This window comes from Panicum virgatum, chromosome 7K (assembly GCF_016808335.1).
Source record: "Panicum virgatum strain AP13 chromosome 7K, P.virgatum_v5, whole genome shotgun sequence".
Taxonomy (NCBI): Eukaryota; Viridiplantae; Streptophyta; class Magnoliopsida; order Poales; family Poaceae; genus Panicum; species Panicum virgatum.
Window position 1 is genome coordinate 45,100,198 of NC_053142.1, and position 21,926 is coordinate 45,122,123.

The 21,926-nt window shown below is 52.8% G+C and overlaps 2 protein-coding genes and 1 pseudogene across 11 annotated transcripts in view; 2 read left to right on the plus strand and 1 right to left on the minus strand.

The window, feature by feature from the left end:
• Nucleotides 1–330: 330 nt before the first annotated feature.
• LOC120641600 lies at nucleotides 331–7,001 on the plus strand. 10 transcript variants are annotated; one of them, XM_039917780.1, is made up of 11 exons: nucleotides 331–561; nucleotides 677–994; nucleotides 1,115–1,431; nucleotides 1,558–1,701; nucleotides 1,819–1,902; nucleotides 2,002–2,042; nucleotides 5,690–5,725; nucleotides 6,077–6,136; nucleotides 6,300–6,389; nucleotides 6,633–6,723; nucleotides 6,806–7,001. In XM_039917780.1, the coding sequence occupies exons 3-10, from the start codon at nucleotides 1,232–1,234 to the stop codon at nucleotides 6,656–6,658; spliced, it is 681 nt and encodes a 226-aa protein (XP_039773714.1). In that variant the 5' UTR covers nucleotides 331–561; nucleotides 677–994; nucleotides 1,115–1,231; the 3' UTR covers nucleotides 6,659–6,723; nucleotides 6,806–7,001. The 10 variants fall into 10 exon arrangements, with proteins under 10 accessions (XP_039773714.1, XP_039773717.1, XP_039773715.1 ...); XM_039917783.1 differs by having other exon boundaries at nucleotides 6,077–6,094; XM_039917781.1 differs by lacking the exon at nucleotides 677–994.
• Nucleotides 7,002–11,967: 4,966 nt separating this feature from the next.
• On the minus strand, nucleotides 11,968–13,943 carry LOC120641601 (annotated as a pseudogene).
• Nucleotides 13,944–14,478: 535 nt separating this feature from the next.
• The window catches only part of LOC120640301 (predicted GPI-anchored protein 58), a 41,483-nt gene continuing 34,035 nt past the window's right edge, over nucleotides 14,479–21,926 (plus strand). The window contains exon 1 of the mRNA XM_039916147.1: nucleotides 14,479–15,114. Within this exon, the coding sequence (XP_039772081.1) occupies nucleotides 14,479–15,114 (636 nt within the window). The remainder of the gene's footprint in view (nucleotides 15,115–21,926) is intronic.

Consider the following 21,926-nt stretch of genomic DNA (forward strand, 5'->3'; position numbering starts at 1 on the left):
AACTCCAGCTAGCCGAACACGGCGACGGCGGCGCGGCGCGGTGCGAACGGGATGGCGGTGGATTGTCCGGTGGGCACCAAAGCTTTCGTGCTCCCGCCTCAATCAAACAGGGGCAGTAGTGCGTCATGCTGGGCCATGCCCCACAACACGCAGTTGCCTCCTGCCCCAAACTAGTGGATCGGGTACAAACTAGGGCTGGAGCCCGTCCCAAGCCCTCGTACAGCCACGAGGCCCGCCCACAGCCCCCCGAGGCCCGCCCAGCGCTTCCCCGCCAAGGCGTCATCTTAAATACTGCAGCTGGGTATTTCCCGACTCTCCTGGATCCCCCATTCCTTTCTCCCAGCCCCAACACCAGCCGCGCACACCGACGTAGTCGATGAAAATCATCACCTTCCCGACACCGATGCAGGACTCCGTCCAAGGCGAGCAGGCGGTGGCTGGCTCCGGCGAGCAAGAGCGAGCGCTAGCGGACTCCACCAACGGCGGCTGCACGGCGCGCCTCCGTCTCCGCCGCCTCCTCCCCTACCTGCGGCGGTACAGCTACGAGGAGATCTACGAAGCGTATGCTCTCTACATTTTTCTTGATTCGTCCGCCCCTCGGTTGCCGTTCGTGTGATTTTTATTTTCCTTGTTTCTTCAACTTGAATTGGGACTTGCTTGCTCGCCAACATCGCAGGGCGAGAGATAAGATGGTTGTGATCTTCGATGTCAGATACCTCGTTGATAGGGTCATGTTTGGCATGTGCCGGACGGCCTGCAACTATCTCAGGAGCTTCGTTCACCCGACCTTCCCGACAACGATGCTGGACTCCAGCGAAGGCGAGCAGGCGGTGTCTGGCTCCGGCGAGCAAGAGCGAGCGCTGGCGAACTCCACCAACGTCGGGGTCGGGCGGCCCCTGTTGCGCTCCCTGGATTATCCCTGCACGGCGCGCCTCCGTCTCCGCCGCCTTCTCGCCTACCAGCGGCGGCACAGCTACCAGCACATCTACGATGCGTATGCTCTCTTGATTTTGCTTCGATTGCCGTTCGTTTGATTTTATTTTCCTTGTTTCTTGAACTGGGAGTTGTTTGCTCGCGTTTTCTTTTCCTTTTTTTCATTAAAAAAACATCGCAGGGCGAGAGATAAGATGGTTGTGATCTTCGATGTGAGATACCTCGTTGATAGGGTCATGTTTGGCATGTGGTGGACGGCCTGCAACTATATTTCATCCGCTTCATTCAGCCGACCTCAATGAGCTACGAAAGCAGGCTCCTCCTGGGGTTCCTCCGGGAACTCAGGGTCCTCAACGGCTTCGCCGACGGCGATTGGAAGCTAGCGTCCTTGGTCTCCAACCGGTTCGCACGCATCTACAGGGAACCTTTGCTCGCTGCGTACCCTTGCTTCGCCACCCTTGTTGCGGATGTCCTCTTCCTGCGCACAGATCATGCCAGGTACGGTCTTCTTTAATCTCCGTCCCACGACATTGCCTTGATGCAATGTGATCTTTGTCTTTGAACTGTATATAATGTGATGTGCAGCACGCTTATTTCTCTGGGGTTAATTTACTCCTGATGCAGGGACTACGTGGAATGGAAAGTAGTCCAGGACAAGGCGGCGAAGATGGCCAAAAAGATGGCCTACAGGGTGCCCGAGCTTAAGGACAAGCTGCATTTCCCTCGCGGCCCGAACAACCTGTACCACGTCGTGTCCATTGGATCCAGGTACATTTGTGCGCACGGCACCGGTGCAAGCTTCTTCCGTTATTATATGGCATTTGCAGTTTCCACTTTCCAGTACTAACAGTCGGCCTGCTGCCCATGTGATGGAATCTCACCTAGCTTTCATCGAAGGCGTGTCGTGAAGAACTTGGGCCGGCAACAAGCAACCGACATTGCTCGAGTCTATCTTCAGCTGAAGAAGAGGTACAGCATGCATATGAATTGAGACTGCTATTTCTGCATCTTTTTTTTTTACAGTCATAGATCTGCACTACAAAAATATTGATTCTTGAAACCGTGCAGACTGCCTTCTTCAAGTCAGGGTGAAAGCAATGGTTTCTCAGGTATCAATGGATAAAACTGTTACTGGATATCTGTAGATAGTACTGTCTTTTCAAGCATCATATACAGACATTATTGGGCATCTCTTGGCGCATACGCATTTGGTTCTGAAGAATGTTGTTATGAACCTTCACCTCCAAATCACAATAGCAAGAGTACAAGAATAATCTGGGTACAATTTTGAAGGAGAATCGAAGAGATTGGGAAGGAAATAACAAGAATTAGGGATAGGGATCAAGAACAGCAAGCTAATAGGAGAGCAATCTTGAGGAGGAGGAAGACCTCGTTCTGTTGTTCGATGCCGTCCCCGTCATGGTCCTATGCTTTTGTATCTTTTGCCGTTCCCCTACCTGGCCCCACCTGGCAGCCACTCCTGAGAGGCCCTGTCCGTGACATTCCCCGCCGCTTGAAATGTGGCTTGCCCCCAAGCCGTAACCACCAAGGTCCCATCGAAATTTGAAGTAGTGTGTCGCCTTTGGTTGGTCGATCATGACATAGTTCAGCAATCAATTCGTACCATGCCGCTTGAGCCCCAGCCGAGATGGCTGCCTGCACTGATCCTTGACAACTCCAAAGTGACCACATCTCCCTCCTTGAGTGGTGGCACCATCGCCGATGAACAGAGCTACTGAAGATGATAAGGTACTGTTGCTTCATAGCAATCAAGTTGATAAGGTATGCATCATGCTGCCAGTTCATAGCCACAAAGATGATCAACGGCTTACATGCAAAGATGGCACTCAACTGAAGATCACTAGTATTTTCTTGGCGGTGACATTGATCTGAATCATGTAACTCCACGCAACAGAAGTCAATTTGAGGAAATATCTCAACTCTAGAATCACGCATGCCATGTATAGAAATCCATGTACTATCAAGTTCAGGAAGTTGTTGTAGATCATGGCAAGACTGTGATCCTACCCATAGAAGCATGTCTTCTAAATGTCTCCATAGCTGGTGAGCACCCCATACATCAAGAGCACCAGAAATGCCTATAGGACTACTCATGCCATTAACAGAAATATATGCAAGTAAATATGCATAAAGTGGCTTCAGAACCTTGCATGCAATTGCTTCAGACCACAAGAGCAGTTTCTTTGAATTTGTCCATAACCAGTGAGCGACCAATGCTTGTTCAAATGCATCAAGAGCACTAAAGGTGACTGCACATACCTTCATAAGCTTTGCATATAGGATGGCAAAATGCATGATTTGAATGTTGACCAATGAACTGGTTGATTCATTTCTTTGGTGCCATATCAATACTATAAGGGACTGAAATGTGCTTGATTTGCAAAGAATTCTGAAGCACAGTATCAAATGCCAGTCATAATCATGGATGCCTACTCTCCATAAGCATGTTGCCATATTGTCAGATAACCAGCCAGCGATTTGCACAATCAAAAAGCTTTCCATCAGCTTCATATGAGAACAGCTAACATCATTCCATAATAATTCTTCCAAGGCATGTAGGGAAACAAGGGAATTGTAGAATTGATGCAGATCTGAACTCCATATCTGGATAGGTGGTGACCAAGGAATTTTCCATTGAATGCATAAAGCATAGGCTCTGTGCTTATATTTCTTGTAGTCATCAGACTGTAGCTTTCCAGGAATGCACTGAGCAGGTCTAGCTGTGCAGCTAAGCATAAAGATATCTCTAATTGCACCACTTAGCAACAAAATAGTGATCATGTAAGGAGATTGCAATGCAGAGCCAACCAACTCAATGCAATGTGTCCAGCAATGTTTATTGAGCTGACATTGGAAGGACATCATCTTGCACTCCCTCTCCGAACAACAAAACACCATTGACAGTAATTTTTCCAACTGCACAGGAGGTGGCCATGGTGGCCTTTGCTGCACCCGAGCCCAGCCACAACTGAATGGCGACCAGAAAATGAAGCATACTTGAATTGTGTCATAAAGCAAACTGTCCTGACTAGCAGGCGGCCAAGGCATTGCTGAATTGGGATCAGTCATTATCGCAAGCCACTTGTAGTCCTTAAGAACATCGATGGCAACACTAACCATATCAGCACCAATCGAGTGATGAGGATAGCAGCTGCTGATGTACCTTATTTTCCCGCACTTGAGTATGCAACCCTTATGAACGTCGAGTGGGAAATCAGCTGAGCACAAAACCGGAGTGATGTTGTGGTTGAGGCATTGCATCGAACATGTTGTGGGCGAGATGCTGGTGACCTCATCTTTCCTCAAGATGAGCTGCTCTGGGTGGAAGAGCGGGGCCTCCATGCCGACGGTGAGGGATAGGAGCACGCCACCATGGTTCTTGGCGACGAGTGGCGAGGACGCAATGGAGGCGAGGCCGAAGAAGTCATGGCGGAGGAAGACGGCCGTGCTGTCACGTCGCTCCCTCCAGCGATGCCAACGGAGACGAGCACGTCGTGGCCGGACTAGAGGCCGAGGTGCTCCCGCTCCTCGTCGTCGTGGACGAATGCGAGCGCAGTGGTTCCGGCGGCGAAGTCGATGTAGTGCCGCACCTGGTCGGCTAACCGCGATAGATGCTGCTCGAACTTGCGCGCCAACCAGCCTGGCTGCGATAGTGGTACGAGCCTCCCGTGTGGCACCCGCAGCCCCGAAGACGGTCGTGCGGACATGGTGCTCCCTCCTGATGGTCTTGGTGATCTTCTTCTTCGCGGCGAGGGACGGCGGCAGCGGAAGCCGAACTGAGATTGCGACTGCGGTGGTGGGTGGAGTCGGCGCGTATGGTGTGGGCACCACGGCGCGCGCCGATGAAGGGGTCGTGGCCGGTGTCGGGGCAAAGGAGTTCGGCGAGGTAGTCGTGGCCGCGGCCGAGGACGCTGCCAGCGTGGGCGGCGTATATGTAGACGTGGCCGAGGGTGCTGCAGGCGGGCGCGACGCAGCTGGTGTCGTGGCCATCGTCGTCGGGGCGGAGGTCGTCGAAGCCGTCGGCGAGGGCACAGCAACCGGAGTTGGGGATGCCCGCGAAGATGGTAAAGCTGAGGACGCCGACGACCCTGTCCCAGAAGCGTCAAGCGTCGCGGGAGAAGTCGGTGGTGCCAGCGACGAGGTCGATGAAGGAGCCCGTGCCGCGGTCGCGGACGCGGCGGTCGCAGGGGCGCTACTCATCCGTGCCAGCGCCTCCTCCATCCTCCGCAACATCCGATCCATTCGCTTGGAAAGGGCATCGATGGCGGCAGACTCAGAGTCTGTGGCGGTGAAAGGCGTGGAAGCCATGGCGCTCGATCCGGTGGAGAGGAAGGTGGGATTGGGGGGAAAATGGGTAGAGAAGAACAAGGCTCTGATTACCAATTGTTATGAACCTTCACCTCCAAATCACAATAGCAAGAGTACAAGAATAATCTGGGTACAATTTTGAAGGAGAATCGAAGAGATTGGGAAGGAAATAACAAGAATTAGGGATAGGGATCAAGAACAGCAAGCTAATAGGAGAGCAGTCTTGAGGAGGAAGAAGACCTCGTTCTGTTGTTCGATGCCGTCCCCGTCATGGTCCTATGCTTTTGTATCTTTTGCCGTTCCCCTACCTGGCCCCACCTGGCAGCCACTCCTGAGAGGCCCTGTCCGTGACAAATGTGTTTGCCTTTGATTCATAATATACGCTTGTGCTTTATTACTGACCGAGCTTTTTCAATGACTGGACCAGCACGTGAATTAGAGGAGCCACTGATTGCACTACTTGGTACGTACGACTAGTTTTTCCATCTGTATCCGCTCTTAATTGTTTACATTCCAGTTTACACGTTGTTGATGGTGTGTTAAACATAATATATTTCTCGTTCCCAATTTTGAGTGAATTTGTTATTTCAAACTTCGTTTGCTGTCCTCGCATCTGCGCACTTTTCGTCTTCTGATAGATGTTATGATTTGGTAGTGCAGAACACCATGTCTACTATGATTTCATCGGATCTCACATGCATGCAAGCTAGCAGAACAACTGAACAAGAACATCCCCTCATTCTTTTACAAATTCTCAGTACTTTGCCAAACACTTAATTCTGCATCATGACTGGAAAACTCTCGTGATCTTCAGAGAAAGCTTTGCAAGCTGGTAGGTGTTGCCATCACCCTGAATATCCTCTCCAAGGAGAAGGTAATATTTTATTTCCTACAGTTCAGAACAAGCTGCAGTTTTGAAACTTTTAAATTATATAAAACAAAAGCAAATGTTTATATGTGCGCACACAGCGTGGACCAAAGAAGACCCTAGCAAAAGTTCCAATTCTGAATTGCTGATACTGTTTGCTTCTCTACAGGTTTTCCGCTCCTGCAGATGCTAGATCGGGAGGAGGTACCTTTGATTCCATTATCGATCAACCCCTGTGCTGAAAATTCATCCAAACAAGGTAACATGCATTGTGTTTTCTTTAGTTCAAATTAAGCTGCAGTTTCTAAGTGCCGATCTTTTTTTTCTTTCTTGCAAAGAAAGGTGATATTGTATTTCCTACAATTTCAAGCTGCAGTTTGGATTTCTTATATTATTATATAAACGAAAGCAAGGGTTTATGTAGATGTACACGGCGTGGACAAAAAGGGGACCCTAACAAACATATTGTTGCAGTTCTGAATGTAATGTTTCTTCTCTACAGGTGTTCCGCCCTTGCAGATTAGCTAAGCCTCCATTCTTGGTCAAATCCCCCAGAGGCCAAGTACATCAATTCGAACATTCACCCAAACAAGGTAACATGCCTTGAGTTTTCTACAATTCAAATTAAGCTGCAAATTCCAACTGCCAAGCTTTTTTTTTTCCTCTTACTTGCAGGTGCACCCCAGAGTTCTGCTGCGCGGGCATGGCAGCAGCCAGCAGTGGCCCATGGCCCGCAGTGTCGACTGGTCTGATCCCGCACCTTAGTAATATCATCGATAAGCAAAGCAAGCAACATCAACGAATATTGAAACTCTCTAAGTATGTTTCGACTACTTGAATGGGAGAACATTAAAAAGATACTTAAATGTTCCGTCCGGAATTTATATGTGGTATAAAAAAATTTGAAATCAAAACTTGATCTAAAACTCTGAAGAATTGTATAGACCTGGTACTACTAGTTTCTAATTGAGACTTTTGTCATAAAACAATTAATTAACTTTGGGTAGAATTTCTGGACCTAGAGTCCGAGACGGCGAGAAGAAGTGGGTGGGACTAGCTTGACAGAGTCCGTGCCGAAGTCCAATCCGAGCGCGGGGGGGGGGGGGGGGGGGGGGGGGGGGGCAGCGGCCCGCGGGCTACCCGGCTCAGCCAAATCTATCATCGCAGGACGTGTAATTTTTTGGTGCTTTGACCACTAATTAGGCATATTAAATCAAGTTTAATTACGAAACTAACCTCACAACTATGGTACTATAGCGTTTGCTGTAGATAATGAGGTATTTGATCGTATAATTAGAGGATGATTAGGCGCGGTTACTGTAACATCATTGTAACCAATCATGATGAAACTTAGCTCATTAGATTCATCTCGAAAAGTTACACTCATTCGTGAAAAGTTTTCGCAAATAAAGTTCATTTAGTATTCCATGCATGTATTCGTTTTTTTTTAAAAAAATTTGAGGATCTCGTCCAAACACGGCCCAAATCAATCTCAATTTTTCAAAAAAACAAAACCAAATCAATCTCTCTCTCTGGGAAAGGCGAACCAGCAGCCGCCCCCAATCCCTAGCCCAGAGATGGATGCCGCGGAGGCTGGAGAGGGATCCACGAAGAAGATGAAGACAGTGAAGGCGGCGGCGGGTTGCGAGGTGCCGCCGCCGCAGAAGGAGAAGAAGACGAAGAAGGTGATGACGGCGGTCTCCAAGGAACAGGTGGACTTCGTCCTGACCGCCAAGTCCATTGTTCGCAACAGGCCAGTGTTGCAGCCCGACCAGATGTCCGAGGTGACCCGGCGCCAATCTGCCTGGGTCGACGAGGTTGTCAGGTCCAACAACGAGATCGTGCGCAAGCTCCAGGAGAATTACCGCCAACAGCTCGACACCAAGGGATGCGTTCACGTCGAGATCGAGGTCGAGGTCACCGACGACGAATCTTAAGCCCAAACAGGATGAGCCTTTTGTCAAGTGGTTCCAGCCCAAACAGGATGAGCCTTTTGTCAAGTGGTTCCGCATACCTAGCGTGGGGGGCTGAATAGAAATTAGAAACACTACCATGTGACACGTGGACGCTTTTGCTGAGTACCACCTCTCTTCTTTTCCCACCTTTCTAGGTCTTCTTCCCCCAACGACATGCTTCAATTTTTGCGGGGGTTTTTTTCGCGGGGAACTACATGCTTCGACTCTTTTACTGAGTATTTACAGCAACTCCGGCAGGGCTACTAAATGAGCTTTCATCTCCATATTTACTCGGTGGGTGTAAAAAATTGATCTCCAGCAGACTTTCTAAATGGGCTGCCATTTTGGTAGGCCTTCCAAATTTCTCCTCCTACCCCCTCAATTTGGTGGCCCTCTATTTGGGCTGCCAACTATGAGCCCTCTATAGAAGCTTAATTTACTCGAACTGCTGGAGTGGAGGTCCATATTTAGATGAGTAAAACTTAGAAGTGAGCTTCTAAATAGAAATTTGCTCACCCAAATTTAGAAATCCTGCTAGAGTTGCTCTTACGCAATCTAAAGAAACCGTCTACCAAGAGTTTCTCGCTTCAATGGAGGCAAGCCGAAAAAACACACACCAGTGCTTGACAAAACGATAAGAATCCTATACATGTTACTGGACTAAGCTGCTCCCTCTTGATGAGCAGTAACAATTATAGATATGGCATACCATTAAAATTACAGGAGAAGGGAGATCTCTGAATTCTCCAGATTCATAAATGAGTAAGCAACAATGGTACCACACTCAGTTTAATAGAAACGAGAACAACATCCCTCGCAAAAAAAAAAAAGACATGAAGACAACCAGGAATGCTGCAGAATGACAAAGCTGAGTATGAAATTCGCTTGCCACAGGTTAAATCTACTACGTATGAGTTGTGACAAATACGCACGATGACCAATCGACCATACACTGTGAGACTATTAGGCTCTGCAATCTGCTGGACTGCAACTGATGTGAGGAAACGTTTTGAAACTGAAGCGGTAAATTTGGTAGTAGTGAAACGAACATGTCACCATTTATGCCATTTCGAGTGATTTTGATGATCGAATGACAACACAATACTTGGACTAATATGATTGTTAAGATAACCATTCTCAGGCTTTTAGGTTCAAGTGATGACAAAGAGAAGACATGCGTAGCTATGCCCGAAGGGCCGCCCCTACGGTGGTTCCGCTAACCAATTAGCGGACGGGGGTCGAGGGGGAGCCGCCCCTCGCGGGTCTCAGGACAGCGCCCTGAAAGCTCTTCGGTAGGTAGCACCGGAAGAACCGTCGCATGAGCATCGGTGCATCTGATGGTTGTCGGAAGAACCGACGCCATGGTCTTTTGGTGCAGAAGGGAATCGAAGCCAAGTCAGCTTATAGGCACCGGATGAACCGATGGTTCAAAAAGGGGCATCGGTGCATTGGGCGTACTGTGTTCCAGAGACGATGCAAGCCGCGCAAGAGTCAAGTCTTCAGCACCGGTTGAACCGGTGAGGCATCGGTGCATACCATCGGTGTAATGACGTCAGCAGAAGAGTAGAATGCTGTGAGTGACCGGTTTAACCGACGGGAAAGCATCGGTTCAACCAGTGGTCACTGTGTCAGCTGTCAGGAGTTCAACGGCTACTTCGGGTATTAGAGTGACCGGATGAACCGACGCTACCCCTGCCAGAGGCATCGGTTCATCCGATGATACGCAGATTTTCTGCTGACCGTTGGAGCAACGGCTACAAGACTTGGTGGCCTATATACGCCTCACCCCGGCCATTTGAAGCTTGCTGGAGTTGCTGGACATCCCACACACATCCAAGAACATCTCCAAGCCATACAAAAGCATCAAGATCATATCCTTGGCCCTTAGCACACTTTGAGAGTGTTGTGTAAAGGATTAGCTCTTAGTGAGTGAGATTGCAAGGCTTCGAGCCTTTGTGTTGTGGTTCATTAGCGAACCAAAACAAAAGCTTGGTGCGCCGGCACCTTGGAGCGTGAAGCTCGCCGGCAACGTCATCGACCCTCCGACTTGGTGTGGAGCGGCAACGACATCTTTGTGCGGGGGACGTGGAGACCACATCCTTTGTGGAGAAGCTACTTAGTGGAACCCGGGGCCAAGGTGACCGTGATTGTGTTCACGGAAGAGACTTGGTGGCCGAGTAGCAATACTCTTAGTGAGTGCTACAACAACGTGGGTGTAGGTGTGCCTTTGTGGCTAACCGAACCACGGGATAAACACCCGCATCAAGAGTTTGCTATCTCATATCCCGCTCTTTAAGCTTCCGCATTTCATAGTAGCAATTTGTGTGCCTTTACTTTCATAGAATAATTTCTTGATAGGAAGGCTATAGGTTGCTAAACTCTTTTGGGATAGGGGTTTCACACTAGAACAATCTAGTTGCACATCTAGATAGTATGTTTTAGTTTAAGTTTTGTGCAAACTAGTTGGAGCCATAGGTCTAAGTTTTTATTAGAGCCTAATTCACCTCCTCCCCCTCTTAGGCTAGAGCACCCGTTCATTTTCAAGTAGCTTGCAATTTTGAAGAGCATTGTGTCAGGCATTCCATCGAGCTTGTGGTGGCCCGCGTGCTGTTCGAGCCATGCCTGCACGCGGAGCTCGGTCGTCGCTGCATGCTTACACACCGAAACAGGGGCAGTGATGCGTGCTACTGGGCCGTGGCACATCCGCACGCAGTTGCCGCGCGCAAATGCCTCCGGCGAGCGCCGGCTCAAGCGCACGCCGCGCGTCGAAGGATCAGACATGCATTCATCTCAAAATCATGGATTAGATTCTTGGCATAAACGAGCCAATGCATCAAGAAACAGTATGCCGGGAGGCTCTCAGGTAACTTTAATCCCAACAGAAAAATCAAGAAACCGTATCCCAAACTGGCGCAAGATCCAAAGGTGAAGCAGGATGGCGCAAGATCGCCGGAGATTCCCAAACTGGCAGGGCGAGGCCGCGAGGGCGTGACGAAGCAAACGCCAGCAAGGCCGAGGGGCCCGCCGCGGGTTCGGCGCTGGTGCTGAGCTGGACGCCCACTGCGGCCGCGGCGGCGGGGGCAATGAAGAATATACGGTTTTGACAATACATACGGTTGAGTCGCCGAGCAAAATGCCTGATTCCAGAGATCAAGAAGAACTCGTGACTTGCTTAACCATCAATGGACAAGCAACGATACACGACGGTCAGAACATGCGCCGGTAGCCTTGATTCTTCTTAGTTCGCCTGTACTGATGCTTGGGCAGCGGCGGGAACGAGGTCGCCGCCGCTGGCGTGGTGCCGGCGGCGCGCCGCCGCCGGCGTCGGCCCTGGCCTGCTGCGCTGACACCGTCGTCGCGGCCAGCGAAGAAGCACGTGGAGGAGCCGGCGTCGGCGAGTGCCGCGAGCCGGGGCGATGAGAGAAGCACGGACCAGCGGAGGCAGACGGCGCGGCAGGCGGCGACGGACCTGGGCGGCAGCCGCTGGAAGACGTTCGCCAGGGCCTCGTTCGACGCCGGGCCCTGCGGCCTCATGGCCTCACGCCGCCTCAGCTGCTCCCTCCGCAGCAGGTTCAGCCCGGTGATCCACTCGGCGATGTAGCGGTCGGCGTGGGGGCCGCACAAGAGGCCGCCCCTCGTCGGCGGCGTCGTCGCCATCTGTCATCCGATCGATCTCGCCAAGACGCCAACGGGCAACGGCAGCAAACAGCTCGCTTCTCTTCCGAGTTCAGAGCCAGGGGCGTGGGTTTTACTATAAATGCAGGGTGCCTTACCTCGTCATGACGGCTTGTAGACTATCTCTGGGCGTATCTAGGCAGGACTCACACTACTGTAAACGTGAACGAGCACAATTCTTGTCAGCAACATGACAACGGTTTCAGCTGTGCCGTTCCAACTATGAGCATCGTCGCTTCCTGGAAACACAATATATGTCAATGCACGCGGAGCAATGTTTTGTCCTTGCGTGTTCATGATTTTCCACTACAAATATCCTCCTCGTGAAGCACATGTGTCACAGAGTGAGATCCATATACTGGGTGACTTCTGACTACTACAACTAGTACAATACAATGTCCCCTGACTGGCACAGTACAACTGCACATTGTAGCATAACAGTTACGCGTGACCTCCTCTTCTATTGATGCGTTTTTTACTCAGACTGGTCAGTTGGAGATGCAGACGCGGGGCTCATTTGCTTTTGACAGTGAAGTGGAAGCCCATCGGTTCTCGATATTCACCTGTTCCGTGACACAGGAAGCAGTAGTCTAGTCCACTGCCACCACATATTCGACACCTGAAAAAAGGAGTGGTGTGGGTTAGCACCATCATGGAGGGCAAGTTCAGGCTTACAGAGCGTATGCCTCACCAGTGTGGCCACTCGCCCTTCGGAAGCATGACAAGCTCAGCATGGTTAGTTCTGCCTGTAAATCCCAGACAAAAGAAAAAGTTGGACACAGAACACTTTGTACTGATGAATTAGCATCATATAGTAGCATATCACAAGATAACAGGGAAATCTGGTAAAAGATTGACCTCAGCCGAAACAGTTTCGGCAATCTATTCTCCCTGTGCCCTTGCAGATGGTGCAAGGAGAATCTGGTCGCTTTGGCCTCTCCCTCCTCACGTTTGACTGCAGACATAGTTACAGTTAGCACATCACGAACCAATGTGCAAAACCGACAAATATCTCCTCACACATGCTCAAACTGACATTCCGGTGCTTCATCAGTCTCTATCAAGCTGAAGGTCGATCACAAAGCTTGGGGGAAGACATGGAGAGTTAGAGGGTATGGGCACTGGCAGGCCAAGAGCATGGGACATTTCAACACTTCAATTATTTGGCAAATATGCAATGAATTGGATCCTAAAGGACAGATGCTGCCCCAATTCAGAGCAGTACTGCAGAGTTCAGCAAAACCTGAAGAATCACTGTGTGTTGGAGCCTGTTAGACTAACTACACTATAAGAGTTGACTATACAGAAGGTTAAAAGAAGACGAATATATAGCAGCATTTTAATCCACTTTCTACAATCTAATTTCATGTATTCTCTGCCCCTCCCATGTTGATTTTTTATTCAGTGTAAACATGACATGAATATATGTTAAGTCAGGAGAAACACGGCAACAAAAATCAAAGGGTCTGATTTCTATGGCTGTAAAAGTAGTTCAATTATCAGGTGTAAAGGTGAACACAGCATTTTTTTTAAGAGTGCACAGCACAATTGCACATGAAGTGCCTGATTGAACATTGATTGCATAAGGAAATCAGCTGCCGTCAATACCAGAGTTTCAGAGTTCTGACCAGTTAACTCTGAACAGCAAAACTTTGCTAACAGGAGCCTTCCAATTGCAATTTAACAAAGTTGAAACAACTACATTTGAGCTTTTTCTACCATCCTTCATCTATCTGTTATCTGAATGCAATCTCCGGTTCATTTAGTTTCTGCAGCACACAGGCCTGCTAAGAAATGCTTTGCTACAAAGCTACCAGCATTCATCAGCAGAGTAAAAGAAAGCAACTGAAACGAAGGATTAACTACGTCGCTTCCTTCTTACCAGGTGTTCGACGAATTGCGGACGCGGGGACAGAAAGGAGCGGGACAGAGGGAGAAAGACCGAGCTACCTCAGTGCGGACAATCCACGACGGCTTCGATATGCCCAGCCGCCGCGGGGCGCCTTGAACCCCAGCGGGCGAGCCCGAGGGGGCCTGCGCTGGCGACCCCAGGCAGCCGGAGCCGGTCCCCGGCGCCGCGGACATGGGCGGCGACTGCCCAATGGCTGCTCGCCGCCTGCTTCTTCGAGTGGTAGTACAATGGAGAGGGTAAGCGGGTTCTGGAGCCTCGTAAATATCCGTGCAACAGCCAACAGCGACGACGGGGAGGGGATCTCTTCGGGCTCGCCTCAATTGGGCCGGGCCGGGCAGGCCTTTTTTATCGAATACGCAGAAAATCTTTATATTAAGAAGAAGAATATAATTTTACGAACAACGCGAGCTGAATCGGGCCGGGCAGGCCTTGTTCTTACGGGACATGGTCCTGCGCGGCACTCATTTTTCCTTTTTTTTTTCATTTGTGATTTGTGATTACTAGTTCTGAACTTACCATATACTCCGTACTGTACTGTGTTGAGATCGAGACATTGATTGACGAATAGTTGCAGTTCTGAATTTGGGCAGTTCAGAGAATTGTCAAACAAACATCAAACACGTATAACATCCGCAGTTACTATCCTCCATTAACTACCAGCAGTATTAACCTACCAATTAAGTCTGCTATCAATGGAGTAGCACGCGAAACGGTTGACTAGCCCGGCGATCACCGGACAAGCGAGCGCAACCTATAAATAAAGCCTCCAGCCACCTGCAGCGAGTACCAGACCCACCCACCCAACCATGAGGTCCTCCTCGCTGCTCCCCGTCGCGCTCCTGGCCGCCGCGGCGTGCCTCGCGCTCGCAGGCGCCGAGCCCGCCGCGCCGCGCCGGTCGCTGGCCGTCGACCCCACCACCCCGACCCGCGCGCGCTCCGACTGGGACTGGTGCTGGGAGTCGCTGCTGACGCTGGGCCTGTGCAAGCACGACCTGCTGGCGTCCTTGTTCGCGGGGCGCCCCGCCCCGCGCGCGTGCTGCGTCGCGGCGGACGAGGCCGTCCACCACTGCGGGCCCTTCACCCGCGCCTTCATCGTCGGCTCGCTCCTCCCGCACGGGCCGCTGGCGCAGTGCGCCCTCACGGAGGTCACGACCGGCTCCCCCGCGACGTGGCCCGACGCGCGGGTGCGGGCGCCCCCGCGTGCACCCTCGCTTCAAAGTGGCCCCAGAGTTTCGGGCGGTGCGCCCCCGCCGCCGGCGCCAGAGGCGGCGCGGACGAGGGCGCGCTCACCTCCACCGCGGGTGCCCACCGGAGCTTCCAGCGGAACGCCGGGGACGAAGCCGGAGATGACCGCACGTCCCCCTCCACTGCCGGTCGCGCCGGCAAGAGTTCCCGGGGGGCCGGAAAAGAGCTTTCGCTTTCCACCACCATTCCCAGCGGAGGTTTCTGCGGGCACGCGCGCGGCTTCGCCAAAGGCGGCGGCTAGCGGAACGCGGGCGCCGGCGGTTCCTGGTGGCGCACGGCGTGACGCCGGGGCGCGTGGAGCCCCGCCCGTCTGATAAGTGACTGACACGACAGTCCGTTACTAGGAGGAATACCATAATAATGGTCGGATGAAAAGCAATGTTCATATAGACATGTACTGAACGCGATGCAACCGCTCTCAAAATGAATCCATACAAGTACAATCAATCATACAAAGTGCAGTGACAGTGATCATCACGCCACGCAGCAGCCTCGACAACCGGCAGCTTTCCTTCCTCTCCGAGACTACGAGCACTCTGCTCCTCCAGGCGAGGCGAGAGCTCCAGGCTCCAGCCCGGCGCTCCAAGGCTCCCAGCCTCGTCGCCGACCACCAGTTCTCCGAACGTTGCTTCGTGCCTGCCAAGAAACTTGCAATAAAGCTTAGCGTGCTCATTGCTCAGACAGGCCGTCCGCTCCTTTGGCTTGCATTGAGACTTGAGAGTCGAGACCACGAGTAGTAGTTGGGTGCCCCGCTCATGCATGCGCTTGGTCCAGGTGCAAGGGCTTCTATTGCTCGCCCCCCTGAACACACCTGGTACCGTGGCGCGTTTGGTTCTTCCGGAAGCGCTCGCCCAGCCGAGAGAGAAACCAGCCTGTCCGATGGTCCGGGATTTCGGATGTGTCACCCTCCAGTCCACTGACCGCCGAGATAAGGGTGTATTTGGTTCTGTTTTTCGAAAAACCAAAAGCCAATCAAATATATTGGTTTTCCAAAACTACCTTTTGTCAAAATGATTTTTTCCTATGCAAAATTAAAAGCAACTCCTCCTCTGCTTTTAGCTGCTGCGGAGGTAGGCAACTTCGAAAGATTAACCACCCACCACTTTCAAAAATTAACAATTTTTTAACTTCTTCATAACTCATAGTTTATAGCAGTTTTTTTTATCTCTTACAGCTCACAAGTCACAACAATTTTTCAAAAACACAGCTCAACTAAGGGTCTGTTTAGATGAAACGCAAAAACTTTTTGCATTGCAATCTTGCTAATTTGAAGTACTAAATGAAGTCTATTTACAAAACTTTTTGCACAGATGGGTTGTAAATCGTGAGACGAATCTAATGATGCTAATTAATTCATGATTAATCAATAATTAGCGGATGGTTACTGTAACACCACTGTTGCAAAACATGGATTAAGTAGGCTCATTAGATTCGTCTCGCGATTTACAGCTCATCTATTGTCGGGTACCACGATTAGGGACACCCTAATCGGGGTACTAAGATCACTTTAAAACGCAAACAAATGTTAAGGCAGCTGGGCCCACGAAGGCCCACGGCCTCCTTCCAATCTGAAAGAAAGGAAATGACTCAACGAAGCCCAGCATGCGACCCATTCGCACCCCTCTCGGGCCCGCGTGACGATCTCCGCCTCGCTCGAGGGCTCCTATCGAGACCCTCGACTGCGCCCCGCATCTCCGCCTCGCTCGAGGGTAGCGAACCTACCCTCGAGCATGCGACTCACCTCCGCTTCGCTCGAGGCCACCCCTCGGCATAAGGACAAACGGCCCCGCCGCTCAACCGCTTGCCGTATGGGGGAATTAAAAGCCGACCCCTCCTCTACGGCGCCCAGGACAGACGGTGTCAGACCGCCATTCCTCATGATGGTTGCGACCGGAGTCCCATCCGTCGACTTCGGTCACTGCTCCGCCATCCCGGACGCTGTGGCGGCACTGTGGAACCTGCGACGCGGGACAAGACGCGCTCAGCACAGTCCCCGTTACTATTTTGCCAACTCCGGTTGACCGGACTCCACCTCATCATACGCATGGCCCCGGACCCGCCTCCTGCTTGGGAAAGGACTCGGCGACGCCACGTACCCCTCCTCGAGGGATGCTCAGCACACGCAGCTGAAGTCCCGGACCTCCCCCCTCGAGGGGTCCGGGACCTCCACGCAACCCCCGGACCTCCTTAGTATGCACACCGGTACTTTGCCCAGAGGGGTCCGGGACCGCCGCGTGCCTCGCCACCGCTGGGGCACGCAGGACCCTGACCTGCAGGGCCCACGGAACGCCATATCTGGAGGCCCGTACACCCTACAGTGACGACCACGCCGCTTGCAGGGGCTGGCAGGACGCCGGCGCGATCTCCGCAGGACCAAGGACGATATCCAGGACGACTGCCACGCCTGACACCATGCCCCACAGTCTTCCTACAGTGTTCGGTCACTGTACCCCCGCGATTCAGGGGAAAACTACGACTTCCACGCCCCCACTCATGTACACCGCCCCTCCTTGTGACTATAAAAGGAGGAGGCAGGCTTCCTTTAAACGGACGGACAGACAGACATGCTGACTCCCTTTTCGGACACTTCTGGACATCAGCTACCGCGGTCACCTACACTCATGATCATCGCCTTACCCGACTCCTCTTCTAGCAGAGACCTGGGAGCTTCCCTCCCTCTCTCGCCTCGCTTGTACCCCCTACTACAAGCACTCCGGGTGCAAGATAATACAGTGCCCTCGCACACCCCCTTTGCTGGACGTACGGCCCCGCGGCCGGAACCAGGATAAACCGTGCGTTACTGTGTTGCCTCTTGCATCATCATCTGGGACGAGGAAACACACAACATTTACTAGTTGGGATCCAGGCCCCCGGGTCGGGACGCCGACAGTTGGCGCGCCAGGTAGGGGCCGCTGCGTGACATTTTTCTCTCTTGTTCCCTTTTGATCTCCAGGGATGGCGGGCAGATCCGACCCATACCCTATGGGTGTTTCGGATCCGCTTCTAGCGGGACACATGATCCAGTTCGGGAGTCTCGAGTTCAGAGCAACCGGCAACGGTTACCTCATGCAACTCCTTTCGCCCAGACGCAACCCCGTCATTCCGACTTCACCAGCCCGGCGCAACAGGCACTCGGGTCAGCGTTCGCGACAAGCACGCGCGGAGCGGCGCCGTGCGGCACGCCATAGCTCCCCCACGTGGGTTGAGGCTGGCATGTCGCAACTCAGCATCATGGCCAATGGGGCCACCGCTTCGTCATTACGTGCCTCGGTGTCATCTGCGCTGGCACCGTCACCTGCTGCAGCACTAGTGCCTCCCAGGGGGGGCTCGACCTCGCCGTCGCCCTTCCCCTTCGGGATGCGCAACGCTGCCGCCCGCGCCTCGTTAACCAGCGCTAACTTCACCAAGTATGAAGATCTGCCGGATCATCATCTTCTGTCGATCCGTAGTCTCATCGCGTCGTCTCTTGACGAATCCTACCCCGAGATGGCGAGCTCAATCGCCAACGACGTCAACTTCTTCATGAACAATTTCACGGCCGAGGAGGCCGAGGACTACTCTGGGGTTTGCGACCCCGACGCTCTCCGCTCGTTCCAGCTGGCGACGGCTTATTGCCTCACTGCTCCGAAAACTCCAGCGAGGGGGATTACGTTCCTGCCCGGGAGTGCCTCATGGTCCAGCTCGCGGACGGGCAAGACGACAACGCTCCGAGTGATGACGGGAATGGCGGGGCAGACGCGCAGGTGATCCAACCGGTGGTGCCGCCTGCAGCCCCCTCTTCTTCGTCAAGCTCGGCGGCACGGCAAGCACAGCTGGCACAGCTCAAGGAGCTTCAACCCAAGCTCGACGAGCAGCGTCGGCAGACCCAGGAGCTGTGCACCGCACTCGAGCAGCAGCGTACCGCGCGTGGCGCACATGCCCAGGCGGCAGGACATGTTGCCCGGGAGCGCATCCTGGCCAACGACAACGTCGACAAACCTCCGGAACTGAAGACGGCCGGCGAAAAACTCGTTGCTGCGGCCTATCTACTCAAAGCTATGCCTGAGCCATCGACGCCTTCGGGCCGCAACCTGCGCCGCAAGGCACAGGAGCTCATCGAGCAAGCTGCCGTGCAGCAGGCCGAGAGTTCTGCGTCTCGTATGCGCTCGAAAGCCCCAGAGCAGCCTGGCGGGACTGCGCACCAGGACCGCGAGGTTTTTGTGCACACACCACCAGTAGGGAAGGGCAAGGCAGTCGTAGCGCCCGGTGCGAAGGCACCCTCGGTGCACGAGCGCATCGGGAGAGTTCCCGTAAGGGAGCGAATCCGTGACACGCGCGGTCATGCCGGCGACGGTGACGCCCGCTACATCATCGACGGCAGGAGGTATACCCCTCGACGGGGTGGACGCTTCGACCCTGGGCACGACAGAGGTGAGTCACCGGAGCCTCCGGGCACCCGGGTGTTCAGCCGGGAGATCCGAACTGCATCTTTTCCCCCGCGCTTTCAACAACCCAACACCCTCGTCAAGTACTCGGGCGAGACCGACCCTGCAGTCTGGTTCAATGACTACCGCCTAGCGTACCAGTTAGGTGGTGCGACGGAGGACACGGTCATCATCCGCAACCTTCCTCTTCACCTTGCTGACGCCACACGAACGTGGCTCGAGCATTTGCCCGCGGATCAGATCCACATTTGGGCTGACTTGGTCCAGATCTTCGTGGGCAATTTCCAGGGCACATACGTGCGCCCTGGGAACTCCTGGGACCTCAAAGGGTGTCGTCAGAAGCCCAACGAGTCCCTGCACGACTACGTGCGGCGCTTCTCCAAGCAATGCACCAAGCTCCCTAGCGTCACCCACGTCGAGGTCATCAACACCTTCCTCGAGGGTACGACGTGCAGGAACCTGGTGCACGAGCTTGCGAGAAGCCGACCCACCAACACTAATGAGTTGTTCGACGCCGCAACCAACTACGCTGCCGGCGAGGAGGCTGTTGGTGCCATCTTCGACGACAAGTCGAGCAAGCGCAAGGACGATGCACCCGCGGAGGGCAGCAACCCCAAGTTCAACGCCCCCGCCAAGAAACAGAAGCAGGGGAGGAAGGGAAAGAAGCCGGTCCCACCGAACCAGCGCGGGTCGGGGCGGGCAGAGGACTCCGAGGAGGCCTTCGCTGCCGAACCAGACCGCAAAGGACCTCGAGGCCCCCCTCGAGGCGGTGGTGGCCAGTTCGACGACATGCTTAAGAAGTCGTGCCCTTACCACAAGGGCCCGGTCAATCATACCCTCGAGCAGTGCGAAATGCTCAAGAAATACTACAACCGCGTTGCGCATCACGACGAAGACAAGAAGAAGGATGCGGGCGACAAAGGTGGAGATGACGAGTTCCCCCCAGTGGAGAACGCCTTCTTCATCTTTGGAGGAGCAACGACGAACATGACTTCTCGGCAGCGCAAGCGCGAGCGCCGGGAAGTTTTCTCTGTCACCAAGGCCACGCCATCCTACCTCGACTGGTCGAAGGACACCATTTCCTTTGGTCGCGAGGACCACCCCGACTACGTCCCGCACCCGGGACGATATCCGCTCGTTGTCGATCCCATCATCGGCAACACCCGCTTCTCCAAGGTGCTCATGGACGGAGGCAGCAGCCTAAACATCATGTACGCCCACACCTTGGAGCTCATGGGGATTGGACTGGACAAGCTTCGCCCCAGCAAGTTGCCATTTCATGGCGTTGCGCCGGGGAAGCGCGTCCAACCCCTCGGCCAGATCGATCTGCCTGTCTGCTTCGGCACGGCAGCTAACTTCCGCAAGGAAGTACTCGCCTTTGAGGTGGTGGGGTTCCGGGGATCCTATCATGCCATACTTGGTCGTCCCTACTACGCCAAGTTCATGGCCGTCCCCAACTACACCTACCTGAAGCTGAAGATGCCGGGTCCAAAGGGCGTCATCACCATCGGCTCTTCGTTCGAGCACGCCTACGAGTGCGACGTTGAGTGCGTTGAGCGCGCGGAGGCTCAAGCGGAGGACGAGGCCCTCGCAGCCACCCTCGACAAAATGGCAAGCGAGTCCTTGGACTCCACGCACCGACACGCCGGGAGCTTCGAACCCGCCGAGGGTATCAAGAAGGTGCCCATTGACCTGTAACACCCGGTTTATAAAAGGACATGAACCGAGCAATCATATACGTGCCAGGATCAAGTCACACGTATATACAATAGAATAAACAGTATATCATAGCACATATCATGTAAAAAGATATAATAAAGTAAGTACGAATGTTATTTATTACATTAATGATGAAAATGTCTGATACAGCGGAAGCGTAGAATACATATACGAAGTCTCTCGGAAGCTGGGCGCCACAGGGATGTCGATTGGGAGACAAAACGCCTAGATGTCCTCGTAGTCCTGGTAGCGCTGAGCGAACTTCCTCGCGTCGGTAGGAACTGATCAGCAGTAGCGTATCCAAGAGGAAAAAGAGTGGAGTAGGCAAGAGTGAGTACACAGCTTGTACTCAACAAGTATAACACAAACTATGAGGCTCTAGGTTGGCTGACTGACTGCATTAGCTTTTAAGTCTTGGCAAAATTTTATTAAAGCTATTTACTACAAGTTGATGAATTACCATAAACCCAGTTACATAATAACTAATCAAAATTAATTAAGAACTACTGAGAACCAAACTGAAACCACCAAGGTAACCCCGAGAGGCACCCCCCTCGTCGGAAGGAGATAACCCCACTAATCAAAAGGAGGATCTGGGCCGCTCATGACCGTGAGCACGGCTAGTATACCAGTTTTACACTCTGCAGAGGTTACACATCTTTACCCACAAGTCGTGAGCTATGCTAGTTGTTCATCACACTTCCTTAGGTGAGATGACTAGCAAACTCACTACGAGGCCGTTACAAAGGATCACGTTGGTAAGGTGTAACCGCTAAGGAATCAGGCTCCGCAACGATGGTAACCACCTCGAGGGGTACGTAGACCAAGCCTCGTAGCCTGGCCACCATTGAAGCTCACCACCCCAT